The 26,402-nt window shown below is 40.5% G+C and overlaps 7 protein-coding genes across 9 annotated transcripts; 4 read left to right on the top strand and 3 right to left on the bottom strand.

Moving 5' to 3' along the window:
• Positions 1 to 239: 239 nt before the first annotated feature.
• On the top strand, positions 240 to 7,901 carry LOC108134874 (DNA-directed RNA polymerase III subunit RPC1). Its single transcript, XM_017255366.2, has 7 exons — positions 240 to 374; positions 440 to 2,298; positions 2,368 to 2,513; positions 5,495 to 5,912; positions 5,987 to 6,422; positions 6,490 to 7,525; positions 7,593 to 7,901. Exons 1-7 carry the CDS (start codon positions 331 to 333, stop codon positions 7,806 to 7,808), a joined length of 4,155 nt encoding a protein of 1,384 aa, XP_017110855.1. The 5' UTR covers positions 240 to 330; the 3' UTR covers positions 7,809 to 7,901.
• On the bottom strand, positions 3,357 to 4,376 carry LOC108134875 (brachyurin). Its single transcript, XM_017255368.2, has 2 exons — positions 4,214 to 4,376; positions 3,357 to 4,156 (listed from the first exon to the last, which is right to left on the bottom strand). The coding sequence occupies exons 1-2, from the start codon at positions 4,304 to 4,306 to the stop codon at positions 3,422 to 3,424; spliced, it is 828 nt and encodes a 275-aa protein (XP_017110857.1). The 5' UTR covers positions 4,307 to 4,376; the 3' UTR covers positions 3,357 to 3,421.
• A 516-nt stretch (positions 7,902 to 8,417) lies between the features above and the next one.
• LOC108134820 lies at positions 8,418 to 11,680 on the top strand. Of its 2 annotated transcripts, none has more exons than XM_017255274.2 (3): positions 8,418 to 8,521; positions 8,582 to 9,307; positions 9,366 to 11,680. In XM_017255274.2, exons 1-3 carry the CDS (start codon positions 8,464 to 8,466, stop codon positions 11,543 to 11,545), a joined length of 2,964 nt encoding a protein of 987 aa, XP_017110763.1. In that variant the 5' UTR covers positions 8,418 to 8,463; the 3' UTR covers positions 11,546 to 11,680. The 2 variants fall into 2 exon arrangements, with proteins under 2 accessions (XP_017110763.1, XP_041563000.1); XM_041707066.1 differs by having other exon boundaries at positions 8,444 to 8,517.
• A 48-nt stretch (positions 11,681 to 11,728) lies between these two features.
• On the top strand, positions 11,729 to 19,020 carry LOC108134811 (cholesterol transporter ABCA5). Its single transcript, XM_017255266.2, has 11 exons — positions 11,729 to 11,991; positions 12,053 to 12,635; positions 13,057 to 13,200; positions 13,255 to 14,529; positions 14,586 to 15,370; positions 15,575 to 15,921; positions 15,980 to 16,318; positions 16,764 to 16,911; positions 16,972 to 17,169; positions 17,929 to 18,753; positions 18,815 to 19,020. The coding sequence occupies exons 1-11, from the start codon at positions 11,729 to 11,731 to the stop codon at positions 18,999 to 19,001; spliced, it is 5,094 nt and encodes a 1,697-aa protein (XP_017110755.2). The 3' UTR covers positions 19,002 to 19,020.
• Positions 19,021 to 20,482: 1,462 nt separating this feature from the next.
• On the top strand, positions 20,483 to 22,027 carry LOC108134832 (chitin-binding domain protein cbd-1). 2 transcript variants are annotated; one of them, XM_017255292.2, is made up of 2 exons: positions 20,483 to 20,512; positions 21,300 to 22,027. In XM_017255292.2, the coding sequence occupies exons 1-2, from the start codon at positions 20,503 to 20,505 to the stop codon at positions 21,911 to 21,913; spliced, it is 624 nt and encodes a 207-aa protein (XP_017110781.1). In that variant the 5' UTR covers positions 20,483 to 20,502; the 3' UTR covers positions 21,914 to 22,027. The 2 variants fall into 2 exon arrangements, with proteins under 2 accessions (XP_017110781.1, XP_041566604.1); XM_041710670.1 differs by lacking the exon at positions 20,483 to 20,512 and adding an exon at positions 20,520 to 20,627.
• A 1,396-nt stretch (positions 22,028 to 23,423) lies between these two features.
• Positions 23,424 to 24,688, bottom strand: LOC108134843. The gene is made up of 2 exons (XM_017255304.2): positions 24,232 to 24,688; positions 23,424 to 23,991 (listed from the first exon to the last, which is right to left on the bottom strand). The coding sequence occupies exon 2, from the start codon at positions 23,918 to 23,920 to the stop codon at positions 23,588 to 23,590; it is 333 nt and encodes a 110-aa protein (XP_017110793.1). The 5' UTR covers positions 23,921 to 23,991; positions 24,232 to 24,688; the 3' UTR covers positions 23,424 to 23,587.
• A 50-nt stretch (positions 24,689 to 24,738) lies between these two features.
• LOC108134819 (platelet-activating factor acetylhydrolase IB subunit beta homolog) lies at positions 24,739 to 26,303 on the bottom strand. The gene is made up of 2 exons (XM_017255272.2): positions 25,605 to 26,303; positions 24,739 to 25,516 (listed from the first exon to the last, which is right to left on the bottom strand). Exons 1-2 carry the CDS (start codon positions 26,091 to 26,093, stop codon positions 25,235 to 25,237), a joined length of 771 nt encoding a protein of 256 aa, XP_017110761.1. The 5' UTR covers positions 26,094 to 26,303; the 3' UTR covers positions 24,739 to 25,234.
• Between the last annotated feature and the right edge of the window lie 99 nt (positions 26,304 to 26,402).

Genomic DNA, 26,402 nt, shown 5'->3' with positions numbered 1-26,402 from the left:
ATTTCGTTTTTTTATAATTAAGTGGAAAATGCATTTTATTTAAGGCTCTTGAGTGTTTGAGTGAAGAAATTTCAAACTTTAAATTCAAATTACCAACACTTCATTATTTAAAAAAAAAATATCAAAAACTAAAATACCGTTCCATTTTCATCGCATCTCACTGTTGCTATTTTGATGTAAACCTGTTTTGATTACCTTGATATATCGATAGGTTATCGATTACTCTTGCCCGGTCACACTAAATCGAATTTAGGAACATCGTGCCGGTTAATTATTTGTAAACAAATATATTAAATTAAATAGATCACAGAGTGAAATCGAACTGGAATCATGCCCAAGGAACAGTTTCGCGCTTCTGCGCTGAACAAGAAGATGTAAGTCACAGCGGACTCCGATGTAAATGAAATGAAATGAAGTGAAATTAACCAAATCCCTTCAGTTCACATGTGCAATTCGGAATCAGCGGGGCGGATGAGATCCAGCAGGAGGCCCTGGTGCGGATCATTTCGAAGAATCTGTACCAGGCCCAGAGGCAACCGGTGCCGTATGGAGTGCTCGACCGCCGGATGGGGATCAGCACGAAGGACGCCATGTGCGAGACCTGTGGCCAGGGGCTGAACGAGTGCATCGGTCACTTTGGCTACTTGGATCTGGCCCTGCCGGTCTTCCACATTGGGCACTTTCGCTCCACGATCAACATTCTGCAGATGATCTGCAAGGCGTGTGCCCAGGTGATGCTCAAGCCCGAGGACAGGCAGCTGTACGAGAAGAAGCTGCACAATCCGAACTTCTCCTATTTGGGCAAGAAGGCGCTGCACGTCCAGATGCTGGCCAAGGCCAAGAAGGTGACCAAGTGCCCGCACTGTGGCTCCCCGAACGGTGGCGTGAAGAAGGGCCCCGGCCTCCTCAAGATTCTGCATGATCCGTACAAGGGACGCAAGGTGGACTCACTGTTCACCAGCAACATGAACGAAATGCTCCGCTCCACGGAGGCAAATCGAGACCTCAATCTAACGCTGGGCAACTACAGCACAGCCGAGGAGCTAACGCCGCTCATGGTGCTCGACCTCTTCGAACAGATACCCCAGAGGGATGTGGCCCTGCTGGGCATGTGCTCCCACGATGCCCATCCAAAGCATCTGATTGTGACGCGAGTCTTTGTGCCGCCCGCCTGCATTCGTCCCTCGGTTCTGTCCGAAGTGAAGGCGGGCACCACCGAAGACGATCTGACCATGAAACAGAGTGAAATCCTGCTGATCAATGATGTAATTCAGCGTCACATGGCCACTGGTGGGAAGATCGAGCTGATACACGAGGATTGGGACTTCCTGCAGCTCCACGTGGCTCTATATTTCCACAGTGAGATCAGCGGCATACCCATCAATATGGCACCGAAGAAGACCACACGCGGCATTGTACAGCGACTGAAGGGTAAGCAGGGTCGCTTCCGTTGTAATCTATCCGGGAAGAGAGTGGATTTTAGCGGGCGCACTGTCATCTCGCCGGATCCCAACCTAATGATCAATCAGGTGGGCGTTCCAGTACGTGTGGCCAAGATTCTGACCTATCCAGAGCGCGTCAATCCAGCCAATATGCGGCACATGAGGGAGCTAGTGCGCAACGGACCGAGTCTGCATCCCGGCGCTAACTATGTGCAGCAGCGGGGATCGAGTTTCAAGAAGTACCTGGCCTATGGCAATCGTGAAAAAGTGGCCCAGGAGCTGAAGTGCGGTGACATCGTGGAACGGCATCTGCGCGACGATGATATTGTGCTGTTTAATCGCCAGCCTTCGCTCCACAAGATGTCGATTATGTGCCATCGCGCCAAAGTGCAGCCACAGAGGACATTCCGTTTTAACGAATGCGCCTGTACACCATACAATGCCGATTTCGATGGCGATGAGATGAACCTTCACTTGCCGCAAACGGAGGAAGCCAGAGCCGAGGCCCTAATCCTAATGGGAAACCAATCGAATTTGGTGACGCCAAAGAACGGTGAGATTTTGATTGCCGCCACACAGGACTTCATCACCGGCGGCTACTTGCTCACCCAGAAGGAGGTCTTCCTGACCAAGGAGGATGCCATGCAGTTGGCCGCATGCTTCTTGGCCAGCGAGGACTCCACGATGCACATAAAGCTACCACCGCCTGCTCTGCTCAAGCCACGTCGTCTGTGGACGGGCAAACAAATGTTTAGCCTGCTGATGCGACCCAACGACGACTCGGAGGTGCGTCTCAATATGGTCAACAAAGGACGAAACTATACGCGCAACATGGATCTGTGCAGCAATGATTCATGTGAGTAGCCATGTAGTAGTACAGCAGTTGGTCGAGCAATCAGCTAGTTTTATTGTTCTCTCTTGCCAGGGGTTCACATTCGCAACTCGGAACTGATGTGCGGTGTTATGGACAAGGCCACCATGGGATCTGGCACAAAACAGTGCATTTTCTACTTGCTGCTGAGAGACTTTGGCGAGTTGCATGCCACCAAGGCGATGTGGAGATTAGCCAGGGTACGTACTATTCTTTACAACTAACTAAACCGAATAGAACACAAGTCAACACTCATTCCTGAGTTCATTCCTGAGGCATAGCTTGTTTCAATATATTTGTTGAATTTTAGTCAATATTTTTGCAAAAGCTCGTCTTTCTATTAATTCCAATGAATATTTGTATATAGTAAACCTCAAGTACAGTCTATAGGATCGGAACATACAGTGAAAAAGTTTTAAAGTAGCATAGCAGTCTATGTCTTTTTTATATTGTTAGTTTTATGTAATAAGTTACTTAAAGAATCTTCTGAGAATCTTTGTTTGTTTCCCTGATTTCAAAACATTTCAATAGTAGTACGCAAATTAAAAAAAATGTAAATTTTTTTTTTTTTGTAATGCTTATTTGCAGAATTGTTTTAAATGAAACAGTATCCGATTTAACAAAAACAAGAATGAGTTCATGAGGTAGAAAAGATGTGTGCACGTTTTTGCTTGAACTATAAAACAAAATGGATTATTTCGTTTGAAAGCTTTATATTTTAATTTAAAATAGTAGGTAGAAAAAATAAATGCCTTGAAAAGGTCTTAAGGTTGATTTAGATTTTCTCAAACTGAGAAGACTTATTTTGGAAACTATTTACTATTAAAAAACTGTCGTAGATACGTCATAATCAGATTACAAATAAGTCTACTAATAATAAAATTAGTATTGTGAGCTACTCACTGCATAATTAATAAAAACAAAATGTTGCAGGCGAAATATTTGGCAAGAGGGGCTTATATTTTTCCACAAATCCAATATCCTATATCCAATATACTTGTACCACTTTGCTCCACGATTGACGGGTATAATTACAGCAGTGATTGATTATGTCCATGCTTTATTTTTACTTTTGGCTAAAGTCGCTTCGGATTTCAGATTTTCGATTTCAACTTGCAACCGCGCCATTTGTTGTCTCGGCAATAAACGTAAGAAAAGAGGTGAGACGGACGTAGCCAGATGGGTAACTGGCGGTGCATTGATCCTCGGCGACGAACGAGTTGATGCCGATCTGCTGCCACTGTCCGCTGCTGCTGTTGTACGCAATCAGGGGTCCGCCGGAGTCGCCGCTGCAGATGGACATGTTGCTGCCGCCCAGGCCTCTGGCACACATGGTCGAGTAGAGGACGACGGCGGTGCCGAAGATGGGCAGGCACTCCTTGTTGTCGATGACCTCCACTTGGGCGAACAAGAGCGTTGGCGAGTAGTCCAGATACTCGTCGTCCATCAGTCCGAATCCGGCCACGGTGGCTGTGGTGCCCACAAACGAGTTGGACTCCTGCGACTCCGCCACCAGTTGTATGGCCTGAACATTGCTCGAGAATTGCAGTGGCTCTGGCAGCAGGATCAGCGCCACATCGTTGTTCAAATTCTCGTTGTAGTTCGGATGGACGAAGATGTTCGTAGAGGTCATGTTCTGGGCGCCTTCGTTGTTCAGCTGAACGCTACCGAACATCAGGAAGAGGGAGTCATGGCCAGATGCACAATGTGCGGCCGTTAGAACCCAGTTCTCGGATATTATCGATGCCCCACACAGTAGATCATCCCATTCGTCTCGCTTCAGAATGACTTGCCATGGAAATTGTCCAATTTTTGCTTGACTTCCCGATATAATTCGGCCTTGCTGTTCAAATTGAACTAGTTAAATTAAATGAAATTTGAAATGCTGCCATTTACTTACTATATCCCTTGATGGCAGTTCATTTTGCAGGCCAAAAACGGTGATATTTGCCAATAGAATTAGCATTAGGGATCTCTCGTAATTTGTGCCCATGGCTTTCTTCGTGCTTTATTGTCTGTCGGAAGTTGGCTTTTGATTTCACACCACTGTTTTCCTTGACGCATTCTACTAGTAGCTATCTTTTATCTGTATTTTGCACGAAATTTTTTTAACAATGTGACTGACTTTCCGATAAGATTAACTGCTAACTTAACTTACTAAATTCGACGTGGGTCGTTCTCTTACAGTGCGGAATGCTATCATTCACTAATTCCCCAGTTGTTAAAGTTGACTTTTAATTGCTTCTAAGAACATGCACTGCTCTGAAATTGATACGTTGTCACTGATATTTTTAGCGACCGTAAAAAATGGTTGCCTATTAAAGGAGTTCTCATATCAATCCGCTAGTTGCACGGTTCAATCCGCTCAATGCCCGAGAATATTTATACTCTTAAAGGGTATTTATATTTCAGGTTAATTAAATAATATCTTCGACCATAAATACTATATACAGTCCTTTATCTTAAGATTAAACACTTTAACATACGAGTGCCACAGTTGAGGAGTTCGATTCCCATTTATCATCCAGCTGACATGCCTATTTTACACATTGTTGATAATTTTATGATGTTATATGGCAATCCTTATCACCTGATAAAAACTTCTTTGCATCTGTTTTTGCATACATTTCGTACTGATTAATTTTTCTGTCCTCAAAACAATAAATGGACAAAAGTTAAAAGAAAAAACTGTGGAATAGAAAAATTAGAAAAATCATTTGTTAAAAATAAATGGGGAAATACCTTTTTATGACTCTTATGACAAGTCTGCACCACAGATTTTAACACATTTAATAAAAAGAGCCCAAAAACACCACCCTGAATAGTTTAATGTGCAAAATAAAAATGAATTTTATAGGGTCCACCTCAAAAGCAAATTAAAAAATGTATTTTAAATAAAAATATGTTTTTTTGCAATAAATTTGTCGCGTGTTCTATTAACTCACTTTGATGAAATGTTTAAGTATATGCAAAAAATATCAAAATATGTCAAACTGATCTTCATAGAAGTCTGTACGATAATCTTGTCTTTAGCTTTCTAAGATCCTGCTTTTGTACACATACTTTATTATATGAGAAACGAGTGTAATTTACATCACAGAACTTGAGTTCCATCACAGTAGCCCAGCCAATTAATGCTATAGATGCAAAGATAAACATTAAATTAAACGTACTTTTTCAGATCACGTCGTACTATCTGCAGAACCGTGGCTTCTCATTCGGCATTAGCGACGTGACGCCCAGCAAAAAGCTTCTGCAGCACAAGGAGGTGTTGCTGGAACACGGATACACCAAGTGCAATGAGTATATCGACAAGCTGAAGGCGGGCACTCTGCAGTGCCAGCCCGGCTGCACCCCCGAGGAGACCCTGGAGGCGGTGATGCTGCGCGAGCTGTCGGGCATCCGTGAGCAGGCTGCCAAGACATGCTTTGCCGAGCTGCATCCCACGAATAGTGCGCTGATCATGGCGCTCAGTGGATCGAAGGGTTCGAATATCAACATCTCGCAGATGATCGCCTGCGTTGGCCAGCAGGCGATAAGTGGAAAGCGAGTGCCCAACGGCTTCGAGAATCGTGCGCTTCCCCATTTCGAAAGGCACTGTAAGTGGTGGTGATCGTGGTGGTCGTGGTGGCCTTCGACATGGAATACATATTTAATAGTTACCATTTTTTAGCTGCCATTCCTGCGGCCAGAGGCTTTGTGCAGAACAGTTTCTATTCCGGCCTCACGCCCACGGAGTTCTTCTTTCACACAATGGCCGGACGCGAGGGATTGGTGGACACGGCCGTGAAGACGGCAGAGACTGGATATCTGCAGCGACGGTTGGTGAAGTGCCTCGAGGATCTGGTCGTTCACTATGACGGTACGGTGCGCAATGCAGTCAACGAAATGGTGGACACCATTTATGGCGGCGATGGCCTGGATCCTGTCTCAATGGAGACCCGGAATAAGCCAGTCGATCTGGTCCATCAATACGACAGTCTGCGTGCTCAGCATCCACATGGCAAGCAACGTCCGCTGCTGGGCTCCGAAATTCCCGACACCTTGGAATCCCTTTTGAAGACCTCTGAATTCGTCGAGTCTCGGGAGGATTTTAAAACAGACGTTAGGTATGTGTACTCTATCGTATTTGAAGTGTTTTGCTTGTTTGTTTTAAAATCGAACTTTATCTTGCAGAAATCACATTAATACTGTGAGCAAACGCATTACCCAACTGCAGAGACGCTATGATAAATACAAGGACATATGCCACCAGATCGAGTGCATCACCGCTGAGCAGCTACACATATTTTTGCGCCGCATTAATGATCGATACAATCGCGCCGTCAGCGAACCCGGCACAGCAGTTGGAGCCATAGCCGCGCAGAGTATTGGCGAGCCGGGCACTCAGATGACACTGAAGACGTTCCATTTTGCTGGCGTTGCCTCCATGAACATCACCCAAGGTGTGCCACGTATAGTCGAGATCATTAATGCGACGAAAACCATATCGACGCCAATCATAACTGCGGAACTGGCGAACAATCACAGCATGGAATATGCCAGGCAAGTGAAGGCGCGCATTGAGAAGACCACATTGGCAGAGCTATCTTCCTATGTGGAGGTGGTGTGTGGACCCTATAGCTGCTACCTGGCGATTGGCATCGATATGGCTAGGATTAAGCTTCTGGGTCTGCACATAAACCTGGACACGATTGTGTTTAGCATATTGAAGTCACGGATGCGGGTTAAGCCGTCCCAAGTGCAGAGTGTGGCGAAGCATTCGAGGATTGTTGTGCGCGTCGAGGCCACGCGTACGGCAACAATAAACGCCGAACTGGCTCGTCTGGCCCTCAGTCTGCAGAATGTGGTTGTGGCCGGACTGCCGAACATAGCTCGTGCTGTGATTGCCGTCGACGATGCCCGCCAGCCGCCCACATATAAGCTGTGCATCGAGGGCTACGGACTTCGCGATGTCATCGCCACATTCGGTGTGGTGGGCGAGCGTACGCGCAGCAACAACATATGCGAAATATATCAAACGCTGGGCATCGAAGCGGCCCGGACCATCATCATGAGCGAAATCACGGAGGTCATGGAGGGGCATGGCATGAGTGTCGATTGGCGCCACATCATGCTCCTGGCCAGCCAAATGACGGCGCGTGGTGAAGTGCTGGGCATCACTCGGCACGGCCTGGCCAAAATGCGTGAAAGCGTCTTCAATTTGGCATCGGTAAGGAGTCGCTATATAACTATTTGTTGCATTCAAATTTATCCTATGGTCATGGAAACCATTTCAGTTTGAGAAGACGGCAGACCACCTGTTCGATGCCGCATACTACGGCCAAACGGACGCCATCAATGGAGTGTCGGAACGCATAATCCTGGGCATGCCTGCGGGCATAGGAACTGGCATCTTCAAGTTGCTGCAACATCACGAGGACAAACAGGTGCCTCCCATTGAGCCAACTATATCCAGTTCCCTGAATCTGCTGCCGAGCAGCGGATCTTCTTAGCTTTAAACATTACATTTTTAGTGACAATATTAAAAGAATGTGAAGGATGTTTTAGTATTTTTATTTAATTTTTAATAAATTAAATCAAATTCATTTTCGTATTGTTACAATGAGGCATTGATGAGGAGTGCTATACATCTCAATATGGAATATCTTAAATTGGAGAATATTCACACTCCGCTTGTTATAATCGAGAAAATATCTAGATCAATTTGTGTTATTCGTTTTACGCAAATAATAATCTTATTGGCGTCTTACCGCTTAATTTTAAGCAGAACAAATTGATCAATAATTCTACATTTTAGAACTTTTTAATCTAAGTTTTTTTTCTGCAGCAATTATAATAAATCTGTTAGTTTTTATATTTGCGGAAAGCCTTTGAAAAAAATCAGACATAGTTAATTCCGTAACGCAAAGTAAGCCGTATTGTTCTTATATAGGAATATACATATATTGTATGCTCTCTTTTCTTTAATTACAAAGCTTATTAAGTTCTTAACGACTCAATTTAAAAATTCAAAATACTGTTTCACAATCCGCCATTCCACTTACACTCCTTCGACGCTAACTTGACGCACATAATGTAGTCAAGGCACGGTCACACTGAACTGCGTGTGTTTATCAACCAGCGTGTGTAAGGAAAACAAATAAAGTTATGGTTTTAATATCCGATGCTTTTGGCTTGCATGTGTCCTCCAATTGCATATTGGTTGGTGGGTAAAATGATTAAATGCACTTTAATAGACAATAATAGTGGGTTTTTGTATACACAGGCCATGGCGACCAGGCGGTTTTATACAAATCATATGGCAAAGTCGAGATGCCGGTTCGCCTGCGTGAGGGAAAAGTTCGTGGATTTGCGTGGAGTCCTTTGAAACAATCACAAAGATCACTACTGATTTATAGTGAAAATGAATACTCGCTTATTGTGTGTACCTCGGATGGTGAGAAGGACCAGTTCCAGCTGATTTACGAGGGCGAAACCAAAGACTGGATAAATGCGGCCATGTTTTTAGACGACAGTGCAACAGCCAAGACACGATTTGTCCTGCACACCTCGCATAGTGCACTTCTATATTTGGAATTTGATATTGCATCCGGTGCAGACTGTAAAGTTTTGGAATTAGCCAGATGCACGGACAGCTCGATTCTCTATTACTCCCGCTTGCATGGCAATTGCTATAACGAACTGGCAATAATAAGCGGAAATGCCTTTGGCGAATTGTTGCTATGGCAAACTCAGTTTCCCATAGAATCGCAATCTGATACATATCTAAAAACATATCCACTGCTCTTGCGTCTGCAAGCGCACAACGGAGTGATCCACTCCATTGACTTTGATTTGGTATCACAACTATTGGTAACAACATCGGACGATCGATCGGTAAAGTTTTGGAATATCAAAAAGTCTGGCGACTGGACAACCGCTGAAATTAGACCAATGTTCAGTTGTTTCGGCCATGGTTCACGTGTAATGTGCGTTAGCATCCTTAAAGTTGGTAAGCTTTTAATAGCAAACATAATTACTCATTTACCATAGATCATTTTCCCTTGCAGATGGTCAAATATTTGTGGCTAGTGGCGGTGAGGATTCCTATGTCTGCATTTGGAGTCGATCCGGTGAATTGTTGTTAAAACGCCGTCAACATTTCGGAGCACCCATTTGGGGATTGGGATTTGGTCAGGACGAACACACGCTTTATAGTACCAGCTCTACGGGTAACTTAGTTGGTCAGAACCTCAAAGAAATCTTCAATCGAGACAAATATCGCCCCATTATGCTGAACGGTTTGGGTGAAGCAAATGAGTTTCCCAGAAACATTAAGTTCCTAAATGCTGACACAATTGTTGGCCTAAGTAGCTCGAATCGGTTGTATTATACCCGAATACTGTCGGATGCTCCTCATGAAAACAATTGGCTAATGGTAAATGACTTTCCAATATACAAACGAACGGTTTTAGAGGTCTTTGACGGCCTTATAGCCACCTGTGGTCATCGGCGAATAACAATTCACAGGTTCAATGAACATACCAATGATTTCCAGCAACTCTTTGATGGCATCAGAATGAAGGGCACCATTCGCTCTTTTCAATTTCTGAGCAGAGATCTCTTTCTTGTATCCGATAACTTGGGCTATTGTCTCCTATTGAAGACCCACGAACTGGGCATAGATTCCCATATTGCACTTTTCAATGACCGTGAGCCTTGGATAACAGCTGCCTTGCTTGTTGCCGAGCATTATCTTCTGTTGGGCAATCGTAGGGGTCATGTCATGCTGTACCACCGTAGTCCTGGAAATGATTTCGTACTGAAGGATACCATTAAGTGTTTGCACGGTAAAATGGGTGCCAATTTCTTTAAACTACTCAGTGCCAATAAGGACTTTGCAAATGTAATGAGCGGTGGCCACGAAGCTTTCCTCAAATATCTACACATTGGACTAAAGGACTGCACTTTGACTGTCAGACAACGCGAAAGTATCCCATTGGCTTGGGTTGAGGCAGCTCCTTGCGAGGACTTGATTTTGGGTTTTAACGATAACCACATTGTTGCCTGGTCACGCCAACACGATGTCCTTCTACAGCTGGAATGCGGCGGAGGCAATCGATGCTGGGACTACCGACTTAGTAATGGTTTACTTTCCATAGCGTATGTGAAGCAAAAGCGTGTGTTTTTCCTCACCAGTCCACTTTACGATACAGTCGCCGTCGTCAGTGGAATAAAAGACATACAAAATAATACCTGGCACACCAGAAATTGCAACACTATTCGTCTGCTTGCCCACAAAAGTCAAGCAAATCCTATTATCATATCCGCTGGCGATGATAATATCATAAAAGTCACGAAAATACTCAATGATTCATTGTTGCAATGTGCGGAATTGCACTCTCATATTTCAACAGTTCGATGCTTAAAGGCTCATCTCTGGAGGTCGGAAAGTGACTCGAGTACATGGTTGATCTTTTCAGTTGGAGGTCGATCCCAGCTCTGTATAAGCCAACTGGAAGTAAGCGTCTCAAACAAGTGCTACATAACCGAACTGTCCACACATACACTGCAAAATATAACTGCCTCTAAGAGCAGCACAATCGAAGCTCGACTAATGGCCATTGATATAGCCCAGCATTCTACTGCGGATGATTTCTCCATATATGTGGCAGGCGCTGATGGAAAAATTACCCATTATACCTGGAATTGCAAAAATCCAAGCGAACTTAGTTTTATTTCCTTTGTAGATATACAAAGATGCCCGCTGACAGTGCAATGGATTAGTAACAAAAGATTAGTACTAATCACAACAACAAGTGGAGAAATCTACGGCTTTGATCAAACACTACACACAACATCTGTTCAACTTCAACTGCATGTGACGGGAATAAATACAATAGATATATACGTTGATAAGCACATATTGCACATACTGTCAGGTGGAGATGATGAAAATATTAAGTACACAGTACTCAATTTGGACAGCAATAGAGTGGAATATAAAACCGAATTTCAAGGTCTTCACAATGCCCAAGTAAATGCTTTAGCAATCCATTGTCGCACCAACGAAATGTTTGCCTATACCTGCAGTATAGATAGACAGATCTATAGAATAAACCTCAGAACGCGACAATATAGCCGAGTTGGATATACCTGCATAGCCGATGTCAAGGGAATGCTTATAGACGAGTGCCAGCGAATGTATTTTTACGGATGCGGACTACAAACTATAACTTTGTGTAAATAGAGTAGGATTAGCCATTTGTTATGTTTTCATTTTGGCATATCTAAGAATATGTGCCAGTTTTGTATATAGTTTATATAGTTTATTAAGAAGAAAACCCGAATTGCCTTACCTGTCATTTTAAATGTGAAACTTAAAAAGGTTGTGTCGTTGTTTTTAAAAAATAAATAATTATTTTGTATTTAAATGGCTTGCAGTACTCTATATATATTTTGGTTATTGGTTTGGAAGAATTTTCAAAAACAAAAGGACAATAAGTTAGTGTTGTTTCTGTCGTTACTGCTGCCTGTGATTTCGTTTTCATTCCTTTTATCCGTTCGCCTTTCACGGGAACAACATTTGAGATACTATTCAGTCAAAGAGGAAGGCACAATATTGAAGCTAAATTGGTTGCCGCTGATCAAAAAAATTAACGAACGCCGTCAGTTAGTGGCGGCGAAAGAGAAAAAGTAATTATAACAATAATATGAAATTTGTTTTGATATTTTTAAAGCTTTTTTCCTCTTACAGTTTTAAAAGAAATGTCTTCATACCGCAAATAAAAGTGGCATATGCCCCCAATTCAAATGCTGCCATCGCCGTGCTCATGGAGGCTGTGGTGGCGCAACTGAGCATCTCGGCAGAAAATATTGTACCCTTTAAGACTTGCCATGAGATGCGAACCCACGCTTCTGCCGAACATTATATGGCCAGTGTTTGCTTTCACAATGTCGATGCGGATGCCTCGAAAAATGGCCTACCAAAGGTGATGCATTTCGCGATCATTATGCCATCGGAGCTTCGCAACTATGAGAGCACTTGGATTGGCGACACCTGGAAGGAAATCAACTTTCTTGTCAATCCTGAAAGTTCCGATGACGAAGAGGACGACGAGGAAAGCTATTCGGATTATTTGAAAGAGGGTTTTGTAGCCCTGCAGTACTATATTAGCAACAAATACCTGGAGAGTGCGTACAGCCCACTGCGAGTTCCCAAAGTCCATATGCGGCGATTCAATGAAAATACTAATGTACTAGTTTTCGATAGATTAGACACTTCGGCCATACTGTTGATTCTTCTTGGCTTCATGTTTCCTGTCGCTGTTCTCGTTAAGGTTTGTTTGTTTTTCATTCATTTTCTTGAAGCTGTCAATATCAATAACCATGATTATTTCTATAAAATATAAGGGGTGGTGTACCACAAAATGTAGGTATTCAAATGGATTTTCATTGCGCATAACTAGTGCAATTTGGGAACAATAAATTTAAGAATTTTAAAAAATTTAATTTAATTTATTACAAAATTGTTTGCATTCTTAAAGCAAATTATTATTATTTTTTTTTTATTTGAAATAGTATTTTATTTTAGAAGTTATTAAGAAATTTCGTTAATATTGTTCAATGACGACTGTGCTAGCTACTACTTTACCGCCAGATGGCGCTATATCTTTTTTTGCTTGCCGCACCAGTTGAGTGGCGCTTTTTGCTATAGGCATATTTATTTAAAAATATTTTTTAACTTTTGTTTCTTTTCAGCTGATTGTGAAGGAGCGCGAGATTGGACAACGTTTTGCGATGCAGAACAGCAACGCCAGTGGAATGTTGCAAGTTGCAGCCTGGTTCTTTAATGGATTCCTTGAGTTCCTGATTTTTTCGGTCCTCATAACATGTCTTCTCAAGGTTCAGGCTTATAATTGCTTGGTCGAGTCAAAAAGTTAACTACCCTATTTTCAGATCGCGTGGGATGGAATTGCGGGAATATTGCACAAAAGTCCTTGGCATATATTGTTATTTTTCTTCATCTCATATGGAGTATCTGCAACCAGTTTTATCATTTTCATATCATCAGCAATACGCAACACAAAAGTTGCCATTGTTGTGGTACCAATTATATGGATCCTTGTGCCGCTACCATTTTTGTCCGATGAAGAGCTGATCTCTGAACTGCCGCATGTGTTTTATGTAATAGCTACAGTACTTCTCTGCAGTGTGTCGTTCAGTCGCGGATTGAAGAAATTCTTTTACATCGAGGATTACCCGGGAAAAACGAAAAGTAGAAAATTTATCAATTACAAAGTTATGGATTCTGACCTTGGACTTGTCGTACCTTTTGGATGTTTTTACTTTCAGACATTACTTTACACGCTAATCGCCCTGATCCTGGAATCCAATGCAAGCGCTTATTTAGGAGGTGTTTTTAAAAAAATGTGTCGAAAAGTTCGAAGGACCAAATTATACAAAAAAATCCAGGAAGGCAACGGTCAAAGGTCATGGCTCAAAAAGCCGGAAAGAAAAAGCGTCGATTCAAAGAACGAAAATAATGCGTCAATTGAGTTTCGTAACGTATCGAAAAAGTACTCGAAAAAGTTTGCGGTGCGTGATTTCACATTCGATGTATATCCCAGAGAAGTGGTGGCACTATTGGGTGATAATGCGTCTGGAAAAAGCACAATAATGAAGATGCTGTGCGGACTGACACAGCCTTCGGTGGGAGAGGTCTTCATATCTGGCTTTAATGTAGGTACTCATAGAAGGCAGGCCTTTAAAAATGCCGCATCGGCCATGTCCTGCAACACATTGTTCTCCGAGCTCGAAGTGTTCGACCATCTAGTATTTTTCAGTAGATTGCGAGGTCTAAAGAAAACCGAAGCCAAAGAAGAAGTTGAGTCCTATCTTCGCTCACTGAAAATGGAGAATTTGGAAAAAACACAGGTCAGGAGACTCACTACCGGACAGAAACTCATTCTCCAGACCCTGTGTGCTTTCGTTGGAAGAAGACACATTGTTATCATCGACAAGACCTTTGATGGAATGGATGAGGCCACGGTCGCGCTGTTCCTCGATTTTGTCCAGGAGGAGAAGAAAAGTCGCACTGTATTTTTCACTACCAATAGTCCAAAAGTAGCCAGCTATCTGGCCGATCGCATTGCTATTCTGTCCAAGGGTAAGCTGCTCTCATATGGAACTGAAAAATCGTTGTGCAATACGTTCGACAATGCCTATCGATTGGTGAGTTCGTTAAATTAATTACTTGTTACAAATCTACTATCAAGGTATCCCAACAGACTATTTATGGCAACGAAAGTTGTAATTTCGCAGAAGTGCAACTCTTTTTGGAAAAATACGTAGCTAATATTGAGCTGGACTGTAGGTTTGGTTATTCCGCGATCTTTCTAATTAAATATAAAGACCAAACTGAGTTAATTAAATTGCTCGAAAACTTGACAAATAGCAAAGAGAACTTGAATATATACAGGTTTCAACTACAGGCATGCAGCCTTGACCACATCTTATTGAGCTTGTTTGGCCATGAGCAGTCAAGTATTGAATTGGAAAACCCTGCATCCCAAATATTTCGCATCGAGGGCCGGCTGGAGAAGAGGTATACCTCACTGATCCGGGACCTTTGGGTGGTGCTTCGCCAGCGCCTGATCGCCGATTTTCGTAACTGGTTTTTGCCCTTTCTGAAATTTATTTTGCCCGCATCGGTGGCCGTTTGGACACTTTGTATGCCATATTTTTGGGACACTTCCCAGCCACCGGATAGAAGAAGTTTTCCGATTGGTGACCGTGACCGTGTTATCAATATCTTTCAACAAAATTCACCAGCATCACCAGCACTTGTGAGGGCGAGCGAGGAGTACGCCAAGACAGGAGCCATTGAATTAAATCCGGGTCACGACATTACCATGTACATTCGCAGGCATGTCCATAGGCACAAATTGTTGTCCGACTTGGACTTTCTGGCGGCTGCCATATTTTCCGAAGGCGAGGTCCAAGCTCTGTTCAACAACAAATGGCCCCACTCGGCACCCAACAGTCTGGCCATGGTAATGAATTCCTTGGCAGTGTATGTTCACGATCTATTGAGTTCAAGATTTGTATACATGCTTGCCTGAGCGCGACTTTGGTGTACAATTGTTCTTCAGCAATTGTTTTTGGTGATTTCACGCGGCTAGAACCCGTTGGGAATTATAGCGCACTCGATTGTACACTTTCGTCACGTTCCATATGCTTGACATGTATGTCGTTATAATTTTGCATACTTTTCCAGTGGCTTTCTAGGCTCTGACTCGGGAATAAAGGTGGAAATCGATCCATTGCCCTTCTCGACGGTGCATACTTTGCAGTTGCATCTGAACACCGATGGTATCGATTTGATATTCGCCTGCAGCCTGTGCTTCAGTTTCTGTTTCATTTGGAGCATCCCTCTGCTTTACATGGCACTGAATCGCGAAAGTCGCTATAACTATATTGAACTGATTTCTGGGATGCGGATCAGCCTTTTGATACTGGCGTTTTTAATCTACGATATAGTTGTGGTGTCAGTGACCATTTTTCCGCTTAACATAGCCGTCCTATTCCTCGAGTGGGATGTACTAATGAATCCTGATATTTTCGGTAAGTGGTGTCCTACTTAGATGGCTTTTTTAATTACCGTGCATCCTTCGAATGACAGTGCTTTATTCCTATATCTTGGTTATCGTGTCGATCTGTGTGCTCAGCACAAACATCCTTATATCCATCGGCCTGCGAAAGATTTACACGGGTTATCTGTTCGTACTCGCCTTCAACACACTTGGCATTGTGATTTACCTTGCTGTATGGGAATCGAACCTGACCGCAGAATCCAATGACCTTTTATTTTTTCTTCTCGACTTCCATCCGTTCTATGCCTTACTGCACAATCTAATGCGCGTTGCCAGCCTATCGGAGAAAATTTGGCTTTGCAGCGATATGCAAATTTATGAGACCAGTGTCTATTCGGCGCAGTGCCAGAGTGTTCCAAATTGTTGTGGTAAGATTGTTTTTTACCTTTAATATTATACAACTATCAGCATTTAAAAGCTTCACAAAAATAACATTATTTTGAGCGAATTTTAAGATGGTACACCCTATATATATTGTAAAATATATAACATATTAATATTGTGTATATAAAATATTATGTATTAAGACCTACTTTATGGATCAGATTAAAGAACCGATTCCCAAGTTAAAAAAATACACATATTAAAAACAAATAATTTTTAAGAAGTATTTTAATGGACGCCTTCATGTTAGGCAACACATTTTTCATTTTTCTGATTTATAAACATAGGTACTGATTATAGACTGATTAGATTTAAGCTGCCACTTGGGTAGCAGTGTGCTAATCGAATAATAAAAATATACATATACATTACAAAAAAAAAAAAAAAAAAAGGTACTTATTTGAATTTAACTTCTTAATTTCACTATAGATACCAGAGCACAGCAGTTTCATCACTTCCGATACTTAAGTTGCGTTTACGTATTGACCATCGTGGTGTGGATCATAATTTTCATTTTTCTCCAGTCACATTTGGTAAATCACACGCCACGCCAACGGAAATATTTGAATGACAATGAGTAAGTTGGGGTTGTCTTATGTGTAGATACTGAATAACAATAACCATTGAATTCGAACAGTCCAGATAGCCAACATTTCCACAATATTTTGCACATTCCCCAGCCCAGTGATCTTGAAAATACCAGGATATTGGAAAAGTCCCGTGTTCGGACTCTGGAACGTAATTATATCGAGAGAAAAGTCTTGCATGTGGAACACTTGAGCGTTTTCTTTGACTTAAAGGCGGCACTCAAACATATTGACTTTATGTGCAATAGGTATGAAATTTACTAATAGTACATTTTTAATTTAGTTTTTATACCCGTTTGTCTGTATGAACGTCGAGACCACGGAAATTATAAAAGTTAGAGCTTATTTAAAAACGTGGCCATGCCCACTCCAACGCCCACAAATCGCAAAAATCTGTCATGTCACTGTGAGACCTGATTGACCTTAGTCATTGGGCGGTTTCTGTGTGTTTCGGTTATATCTATGGGTAGATACATACATTTTCAAAATCTAGTTATTCATTTAGAAGTTATTAGTTGTTTGTTATAAAGTATTTATATATAATATTATATTATAAAACCGCATACTCAAATAACGGAGTTCGTGCACGAAAAGCAGCGAAGAGCACACATACTACATGTATGCACACACATCATTTGTGTGAGTATGTCAATGTGTGTGTGCAGACAGCGGTTTTATACTGTTCGTGTCGTGCTCTGCCGCTGCTCTGCATTCGATAGGGTCGCTCTTTGCGGTTAGTGTTAGTGTTGTCAATGCAGTTCATAGGATGGTGCCAGCTAAAACCCGATTGTTTTTTGAGGAAATTTGTATATTGAAGACGAAGACAATTTTTTTTTAATCGATCGTATAGGTTAAATTCGTTTTGATAACAAGACCCTGGAAGTAATCGGTTATTGGACAACTTTTGCAAACCATTTTTTATATAAATGCAGGGTAAACTTCATTTAACCGATGATAGTTTCCGCAACTCCTTTAACTGACCCAAAATTCTGGTATTATGTTCTTAGGTATCAAGTGCTAAGCATATTCGGGACAAATGGATCTGGAAAAACGGTTCTGATGAAAACCATACTCGGTGTTATCTCTCCCAGCTCAGGACGAATTGTATGCTCAAATAGGGTGCCGCTGAAGGCGAAAAACTTGGAAGCTTACAATCTGACTGGTTATAGTGCACAAGAAACTAACACGTTTCAGACATTGACAATATTGGAAAGTATAACATTGCTATTGCGAGTTCGACGCTCAGTGGCCAAAACTTTAGCATCGGATGCCACAACACTGTGCAAAATATTTGGTCTACACAAGTATCGGTTTCAATTGCTTTCGGTCTGTAGTCGCGGTATAGGGAAGCGACTAAGCCTAGCCCTTGCACTGCTAAGCGATGCCGATCTCATCCTGTTGGACGACCCATTTACCCATTTGGATGTACTCTCCCGGAGGAACACGATCCGCCGAATCTACGATGTGAGCCAACGAGGTAAATCTGTGATCTACACCTGCTCCGACACCGACTTTTCTCCACCGGCCCTGCGAATGGCTGCCCTCAATCATCCAAGAATGGCCGCCATTGGGGAGCGACAGGAAATAGAGCTGAACTACCACTCAGAGTACTTTGTCATCGAGACCAGTATCGATTTCGTGGCCACTGATAATGTGCTAATGACAACACTGGCAGATGGGTCCCAAACCGAAGACATGTCCGCATTTGGGAAGCTGCAAAGGAGCTCAGGTTATCAAGATTACTCGAGGATACACAGTGATAGTGCGGATAGATGGAAATACCTACAGCTATGTGCTCTCATCGAAAAAATATTTCCCCAAGCAATTATTAAGTGAGTAAGCACTCAAAAAAAAAAAAAAAACCCCTTACTAATCGTATTTATTTGCATACAGGACTGTACGCTTGCCGAAGGCCTGGTTTTGGTTGTCACGTCAAAAGTATTCCATGGCGCAAATTGTTAAAATTCTTCAGCTTAACGAACAACATTTTTACTCCTTTACAATTTCCCAGCCGTCCACAAATTACATATTTCTCAATATCAGTCCCGAGGAAGTGCCCAAGGAGTCATTTTCTTCTTAACGGGTTTTCAGTGATAACTATCCAAGAAACAAAGCTGTAAAAATCAAATAAATGTGGTTTTTTATTTCCATTAAATATACAACTTATTTTATATTTTGATACCCTTGCAGAGGGTATTATAATTTCAGTCAGAAGTTTGCAACGCAGTGAAGGAGACGTTTCCGACCCTATAAAGTATATATATTCTTGATCAGCATCACTAGTAGAGTCGATCTAGCCATGTCCGTCTGTCCGTCTGTCCGTCCGTCTGTCCGTCTGTCCGTCTGTCCGTCCGTCTGTCCGTCTGTCCGTCCGTTTATATGCAAACTAGTCTCTCAGTTTTAAAGCTATCTGCATGAAACTTTCCCAAAAGTTGTCTTTCTATTGCAGGTAGTATATAAGTCGGAACGAGCCGGATCGGACGACTATAGCATATAGCTCCCATAGGAACAATCGGAAAAATAATTGAAAAAAAATTATAACTTTGCTGTTTTTTAATTTTTTGTTTAGTTCTTCGACATATAGCAATGGTTAAATATTTCAGAATTATGGTTTAAATTTCATCAAAATCGGACGACTATAGCATATAGCTCCCATAGGAACAATCGGAAAAATAATTGAAAAAAATTATAACTTTGCTGTTTTTTAATTTTTTTTTTAGTTCTTCGACATATAGCAATGGTTAAATATTTCAGAATTATGGTTTAAATTTCATCAAAATCGGACGACTATAGCATATAGCTCCCATAGGAACAATCGGAAAAATAATTGAAAAAAAATTATAACTTTGCTGTTTTTTAATTTTTTTTTTAGTTCTTCGACAAATAGCAATGGTTAAATATTTCAGAATTATGGTTTAAATTTCATCAAAATCGGACGACTATATCATATAGCTCCCATACAAATAATAAAAATATATAAAAGAACAATCAAATAATTAAGCTGCAAATCGTCATAGCTTCAATGTTTTTAAACATATACGCAAGTAAATCATAATTTTAATGTTTTCAAAAATATTTAATTCTTGCGATAGCTGCAAGGGTATATGAACTTCGGCTTGCCGGACTTAAACAGTGCAAGTGTAGTTTATAAAACCTTCGTTCAAAGTAATCAGGATTGCAATCCAACATTGATATTTTATTTTTAATATAAATTTAGATGCCAATTAGAATTCCCCTTTGCAAGAGTATAATAAAGTAAATACCTCTTTGTTTGCATAAGGTTTGTTTTTTTAAATGTTTGAAAGCTTAACTTCTATGCAAACAATTTAAAAGGCGTCTTCATTGACGAAAACTTTCCCACTGATAAAATATATTCCCTTTTAATTTCCTAATGGTTTCACTTGTGATAAACGCTATTTCCGAAGCACGCGCAAAATGTATTTGCTTTAGCCGTGTCTTCTTCAAGAAGATGCTGTGCGCCATGTAAATGTCTGCCGGAGATAAGAAAACGACTATAAAAACGACTCACTGACAGAACTGTCTCGTTCTTAAAACAAAAACTCCCAGCGGTTTTAAGCAATATGAAAGTTTGTACGTAAAAATTAACATAATTTCTCTTAAGAAATCAATCGGAATTGAAGGAATATTTCCCAGCTTCGGCACTCTAGCAAAGGTGGATTAAACCCATTCTATGAAGGATATAGAGGTCCGATTTTGATCAAATAAAAAACGAATTGCTAAAATCGCAAGAAACTACTACATTCCGTGAAATATGGAGTAGCATAAAAAAAAAAACACCAAGTTGCAAAGGAAGGTCCGTTTCGGTCATTACGACTGGCTTAAAAGGAACTTGCAGGAAAGAAGGATTTTTGAAAAACTGGTTAAAACAGTTTATTTCAAAACAGCGAAGCAAACAAAACACAATCATCATAGCTTCGAAATTTGTAACTAAAATTATCAAAGCCTTTTCTACTTACAAAAAACAAAAAAAAATACAGCCCCAGAGTACAAAATTACCAAAAAATGTTTGGAATTGTTTTAGAATTTATGAATAGTTATTCCTAAATTTCAGAAATTTTAAAAATGCCTTAGGTCAATTTGTTTTTTTTTGTGTGAAATTAAAATATTAATTAACCTTATATTTAAAACTTACAATATTCGTAATGGTATATTTGAGTATTGTAATTTTTTAAATATGTTGCCTATCTTAATTGCTATAATACAAAATATACAAGTTTCCTAACTCCCCTTGAGTTTAATTACCTTTGTACTGAAAGGTGAAAGGTGAAAGCTTAAATTGATAAGAAAAGATAATTGTAAAAACAATAATTGTCGCGACTTAAACTATATTGTATTCCGATTTTTTTCCAATCTCCAGACAATGTACGCCTTCTAACGCTTGTGATCGCACTTTCCTCGGCGGTTGACTTGATCGAGGCACTTGATACCGTGTGCTCGGACCGATTCAATGATCTCTCGTTTGCGGACCCGGCCAGTTGCTCCAGCTTCTATATGTGCCAGCGGGGCAAGGCCATCCGGCGGGAGTGCTCCAGTGGGCTGTACTTCGACCCGAAGATTCAGTCCTGCAACCTACCCGGTTTGATTAGATGCTTTAACGGCGATCGCGGTGGCGGAGAGTTGAGGCCGGTGCCGGCGGCGGCAACGACAGTTGGACCCTTAACCACCACCTGCATCACAACAACAAGCAAACCGCCAACGACAACGAAAAAACCAAAGGCCGTAACCCCGGCGCCAAGTGATGTGTACGAGGAAATGCCCATTGGGTTGGATGTACTGAGATCTTCGCAGGATTGCCGTGGTGTAGAGGATGGTGAATATCTGACGGATCCGCGACATTGCCGCCGCTACTATATCTGCCAGAAAAATCGGGCCAAGCGCCACAATTGCCCGAGGAATGAGTGGTTCGATCGGGAAACCAAAACCTGCCAAAATCGAGACGATGTCTTTAATTGCCCATCTCGCCGGAATTAGACACAATTCTCGAACGATGGGATTCCAAAAAATAAAATAATATAGTCAGTGTGTTTAAATACATTTTATGTTTTATAATCACAATCTGATAAACGTATTGCATTCAAATAGAAATCAAAGATAATGTTATATCATTTCGGATTATACATGAAAGAAAGCAATCTTCGGAATGCCGAAGTTTATAATAGTAAGTAATAATAAAAAAAAGAAATTTAACTAAAGAAAAAGGTGCTATATAAACAATATAGTTCGATATTCCTACTAATTTTCCGATCGTTCCTATGGCATATTCATATGTAAAAAGTCCTGGAATTTTTAAAAGACTTTGCGTAGCTACTTGTTTCGTCTTGTCTAGTGATTCTAAACCGATAATATACAGCTACGGTCAAAATAATAGCATTTTTTACCTTTTTTTTAAAGCTAAGTAATTTGAATTCGACCTTAAAATTTTTTTCTGCAGGATAATACTATAAACTTACTAACATTCAATACTTCATTTAACGTTAATTATATATTGTAAATAATTCTTGAAATAATTTGTGAAAAATAACGATTTTTAACATTTAAAATTTTAAAACTAATTCAAATAATAAATATTTTTTAGCCTAAGTTAAGTACATTAAATCTTACAGTGATTTTCTCAAAATTCGATATATTTTTATAGATTTTTTTAAGAGGTGAAATTTGGTAAGTCATTAACATTTATAACTGTCCTAGAACTGAATCAAAATAAAATGCTTTTGTCTTTTTGTTGTGTATAGTAAAAAGTAAGCTTTATCAGAAAATGAAAATGGTAATATTTTTACCGCAACTGTAAATGCGGTTTTTAGAGTCGTAAGTAAATTCACATGCTTAAATTTCGTTTAGTTTTAGTTTGTGCCAACAAATTATTTTTAGATAGAAAAAAAAATTATTTTACTGCCTAACCGAATACCTTGTTAACATATTTAGTTATCATTTTAAGCAACCTACATTTTTTTAATATTACAATATAAATACTATAAATGAATTTACACAAAATATTTTATTGAGAGTTCTATATTAAATTCAGAATTTAAATATCAAATTTAGTTGAATTTTTGTTTTTAGTTTGACTTATCTTAATTTTTTTTTATTTGGACCTACATTTTTTAACATAAAAAAAAACAGAACACATGTTTTGTGGGGAAAAACATCTTCTTTAAAAATGTATATAACATTTAGAGTACAAAAAACAAAAAAAATGTTTAGCACAACAATTGAATAACAATTCATTGTTACATATATTTGTTATAATTTCATTTTTGTCTCAAGTTTAACTTGTAAATTATTATTAATTAAAGAAAACAAAAAAAGAGCCTTAAGAATTATTTAAAAATTCCTATTTGTTGAAATTAAATTCCTTTAAATAATCAATCAGTCCGACCAAAAATTTTAAATTTTTAACTGGCTAAAATGAATAAAATACGGTTTAGTCCCACATTAATATTTCAAACTAAACACAGATTTTTAGATATATTTTTTAACCCGAAAAAATAAGTAACAACCAGATAATGTGGAACGGCCAAAGAATACTCCAAGCTAACTTAATAAAACCCGATCGCCTAGCCCCTTAATATGAACCTTTTAACCACGTGACGTGCTGTGGATTCTCATGCCTGTGGAACTCCGGGTCGGCAGCCACCGATGGTGGCATTATCCTGACCTCCCAATGGTGTCATTGTTCTTCTCGGTCGCCGATGGCAAGTTGAGGGGCAAGTTGAGGTCGGGCATGAACGACTGGTTGGTGGGATTGATGTGATGGAAGTGTTCCATCTCGTGGTCGCTGATCAGGCTGCCAATGGCGCCGATCAGCGCTTCCTTGAGGCTCTCAAAGGTCACGAACACATCCCGCTTGTACTCCAAATCGTGACAGTCCGCCACACAGAAGCCCACAAGCTCGACCATGCGATTCTTGAGGGCACAGCGAACCTTTTCCATGATCGCCGCAACATTTGCCTGGCCAAAATGCTCCGGATGGTGCTCCATGTACACCAGGGTGTACTAGTCGGCGACATGGTCGAGCAGATAAAAAGGTTCCACGAACAAAAATCATGCAACTTTAAAATTAAAAATAAAAAAATTTAGTTTTCACTTTTAAATAACTATATAATTTTTTAAAACGCCAAAGAATTAAATATATTTTCAAAAATTGTCACCACTTTTTGTTTTAATATTAAGCAAAAATGTATCAACATGTACCAAATAATTTAAGCAAAAATATTGTTAAAAAAATACAACTTTTAATGCTTCTTTTCGATGCGTTAGACCCACGTAGCTCCTAAGGATAACTTTCTTACCATGGTGATTGTACTGGATCGGGGACAGTTAGTGACAGTTAGTAAAGAACTCCCGTCGCAGAACAGCGTGCACGGCAGAAGGGGCTTTCCGGGAATACGCAGCTTTGTGTCTTTGATCTAAATAAGTTGCTGGCCAAACCTGTTTTCGTCAGGAATATTTTGAAGCTTTGTGAATACTTTAAATGAAATACTGAGCACTAATAAATATTGTTTCCAATCTATTACTTTCCAAGTCTACTGAGTCTGTTTCCTTAAATCATGGGATACAAATTTCTTGGAAAATAAAATTCCCAGAAAATAAAAAATTCACGGAAACCAAAAAAAGTTCTTACATATTGAATACCCATAACTTTACTCTCAATCTTTAATTTTTTATACTAAAGCACAAGATCAACTACTATTACCGAAATAGACAATAGGAGCTTCTTAAATATTTTGTATTCTTGCAAACTAGTACTATTAAAATAATTAAAAATAAATCAAACCCCTTAATAAAACTCAAGAAAATCGTTTTTCTTTTCACATTTTTTTGCAAGGCTACTAAAAAACCGCAACATTTTGGACGCTTATTAAATTCAATATTTTGTTTAATTTTAAGGCTTACGAAGCTTTTTATATTTCTTTCGTAGGGAAATTATTATAACTAAATGTCTTTTAATAACGAGATGGTAACAGCTATTGTTTTGTTTGGAATATGATTTTGGCTGCAGCAAATATTTTATAAATAACTAAGAAGTTTTTTTTTTTCTGATGCTTGCTGGGTAACAGTTACAATCATGTTTTGTCTTATAAATAAATGTGAAATTTTTTCATTTTGCAAATGGTATAATGCGAATGTTTACTATTCGATAAGAAAACTTATGGTTAATTGTGAGATTTACTCGCAGCTCCATTGCTTTTGAGATTTCAAAAAATACATTTGTTTTAATTCATTCTGGGAATTGTTTATGGGTTATTATAATGATCGTGTTGATGATGAAGATGATAGCTGAATGGTTATACTTTATTCGGAGGGTGTGAGATCGTTTTCCGGTTCGTTTTCGTTGAGAATCTGCGAAAGCAAGTCGTATAGGGGTTCAAGAATTTTTTTCGCTCCAGCATTGGTAAGGTTCTTATAGTCGAACATATCGTGATGACTGATGCTGCCGTCGCTCTGCACCAGTCCCGTATCAATGGCAACTGTCTGTACGCGATACTGGCCCTTGGTCAGTCCATTGACCAGTTCGTTTATGGTCGCGTTCTTTTCGCGCAGCTTATTCGGTTGCTGTCCTCGCGGCAAAAGAGACTGTAAAAGTAACAGCAGTAGTAGTAGAAGTAGTAGAAAGTCAGTCACACATAATTGGGTAGGGTAGATAGAGATAGAGATCGCTTACGGGAAGAAGAATATAGGCGTTGGGCAGCTTTTGGCGTATTTTGGAAACGTTGGCCAGAACTCCTTCGGCCACTTCTTCGGCACTGTTCCTCACATTGTTGGTGCCCACATGGAGGACCACGATTTTCGGATTCACATTGTCCAGAGCTCCGTTTTCGATGCGCCAGAGGACGTGCTCGGTGCAATCGTCCCGTATGCTAAAGTTAAGGCAGTGCAGCGGTGCAAAGTACTGGTTCCACGCCTCGCTATCCTGGACCGCCTCGAAAATGCAGTCGCCCAGGAATATGACGTCCGGATCCTTCTCGCGACAGTCGGAGAGGAAGCGGCGGTGTATGCTGTGCCAGCGCTTGTCGCCATCCAAATCGGGCAACGGAGTGGGCAGCACGCAGGGATTCATTTTGCTGGAGAGTTCGGATTGGGACTTCTTCTCGGATTCGGATTCGGATTCAGCATGCGGATGAATGAGGCGGCGGACTGAACCACAGCGCATTGGCTTCTGCTGCGTCCCGGTGGATTTACTCTGGCACGCAGTTTGCAAGCAGCACAGGATGCGTTCGATGTCGATGTCGGTGGTAGTGGTAGGCAACACAATCGATAGATGTTCGCATAAACGGCGCCGTTATGTTGTTTACTCTTTTAACTAGCTTTTATGCGGAATATTGACTTGACTGGACTTGTGCATATTTTTTTTTGCAATGCGCGATTAGTGTGACCGCAGCAAGACCGTTCAAATATGCCAACGTTCTCAGAAAAAATATACTAAATGTTCAAATAAGCATCAAAATTGAAACGGTGATGT

The sequence above is a fragment of the Drosophila elegans genome, unplaced genomic scaffold (assembly GCF_018152505.1).
Source record: "Drosophila elegans isolate 14027-0461.03 unplaced genomic scaffold, ASM1815250v1 contig_149, whole genome shotgun sequence".
Taxonomy (NCBI): domain Eukaryota; kingdom Metazoa; phylum Arthropoda; class Insecta; order Diptera; family Drosophilidae; genus Drosophila; species Drosophila elegans.
The sequence above is the reverse complement of the archived record's forward strand: the minus strand, read 5'-3'. Positions and strand labels throughout refer to the sequence as shown.

Bases quoted from the DNA above. Each gene is read 5' to 3' on its own strand.
- LOC108134874 (XM_017255366.2), top strand. From the start codon at position 331: ATGCCCAAGGAACAGTTTCGCGCTTCTGCGCTGAACAAGAAGAT. The intron at 375-439 runs GTAAGTCACAGC...AAATCCCTTCAG, and splicing joins TCTGCGCTGAACAAGAAGAT to TTCACATGTGCAATTCGGAA. The intron at 2,514-5,494 runs GTACGTACTATT...GTACTTTTTCAG, and splicing joins CGATGTGGAGATTAGCCAGG to ATCACGTCGTACTATCTGCA.
- LOC108134875 (XM_017255368.2), bottom strand. From the start codon at position 4,306: ATGGGCACAAATTACGAGAGATCCCTAATGCTAATTCTATTGGCAAAT. The intron at 4,157-4,213 runs GTAAGTAAATGG...CAATTTGAACAG, and splicing joins AACTGCCATCAAGGGATATA to CAAGGCCGAATTATATCGGG.
- LOC108134820 (XM_017255274.2), top strand. From the start codon at position 8,464: ATGGTTTTAATATCCGATGCTTTTGGCTTGCATGTGTCCTCCAATTGC. The intron at 8,522-8,581 runs GTGGGTAAAATG...TTGTATACACAG, and splicing joins CTCCAATTGCATATTGGTTG to GCCATGGCGACCAGGCGGTT. The intron at 9,308-9,365 runs GTAAGCTTTTAA...TTTCCCTTGCAG, and splicing joins CGTTAGCATCCTTAAAGTTG to ATGGTCAAATATTTGTGGCT.
- LOC108134811 (XM_017255266.2), top strand. From the start codon at position 11,729: ATGGCTTGCAGTACTCTATATATATTTTGGTTATTGGTTTGGAAGAAT. The intron at 14,530-14,585 runs GTGAGTTCGTTA...GTATCCCAACAG, and splicing joins TCGACAATGCCTATCGATTG to ACTATTTATGGCAACGAAAG. The intron at 16,912-16,971 runs GTAAGTTGGGGT...GAATTCGAACAG, and splicing joins AAATATTTGAATGACAATGA to TCCAGATAGCCAACATTTCC.
- LOC108134843 (XM_017255304.2), bottom strand. From the start codon at position 23,920: ATGGAGCACCATCCGGAGCATTTTGGCCAGGCAAATGTTGCGGCGATC.
- LOC108134819 (XM_017255272.2), bottom strand. From the start codon at position 26,093: ATGCGCTGTGGTTCAGTCCGCCGCCTCATTCATCCGCATGCTGAATCC. The intron at 25,517-25,604 runs GTAAGCGATCTC...TTACTTTTACAG, and splicing joins ACGCCTATATTCTTCTTCCC to TCTCTTTTGCCGCGAGGACA.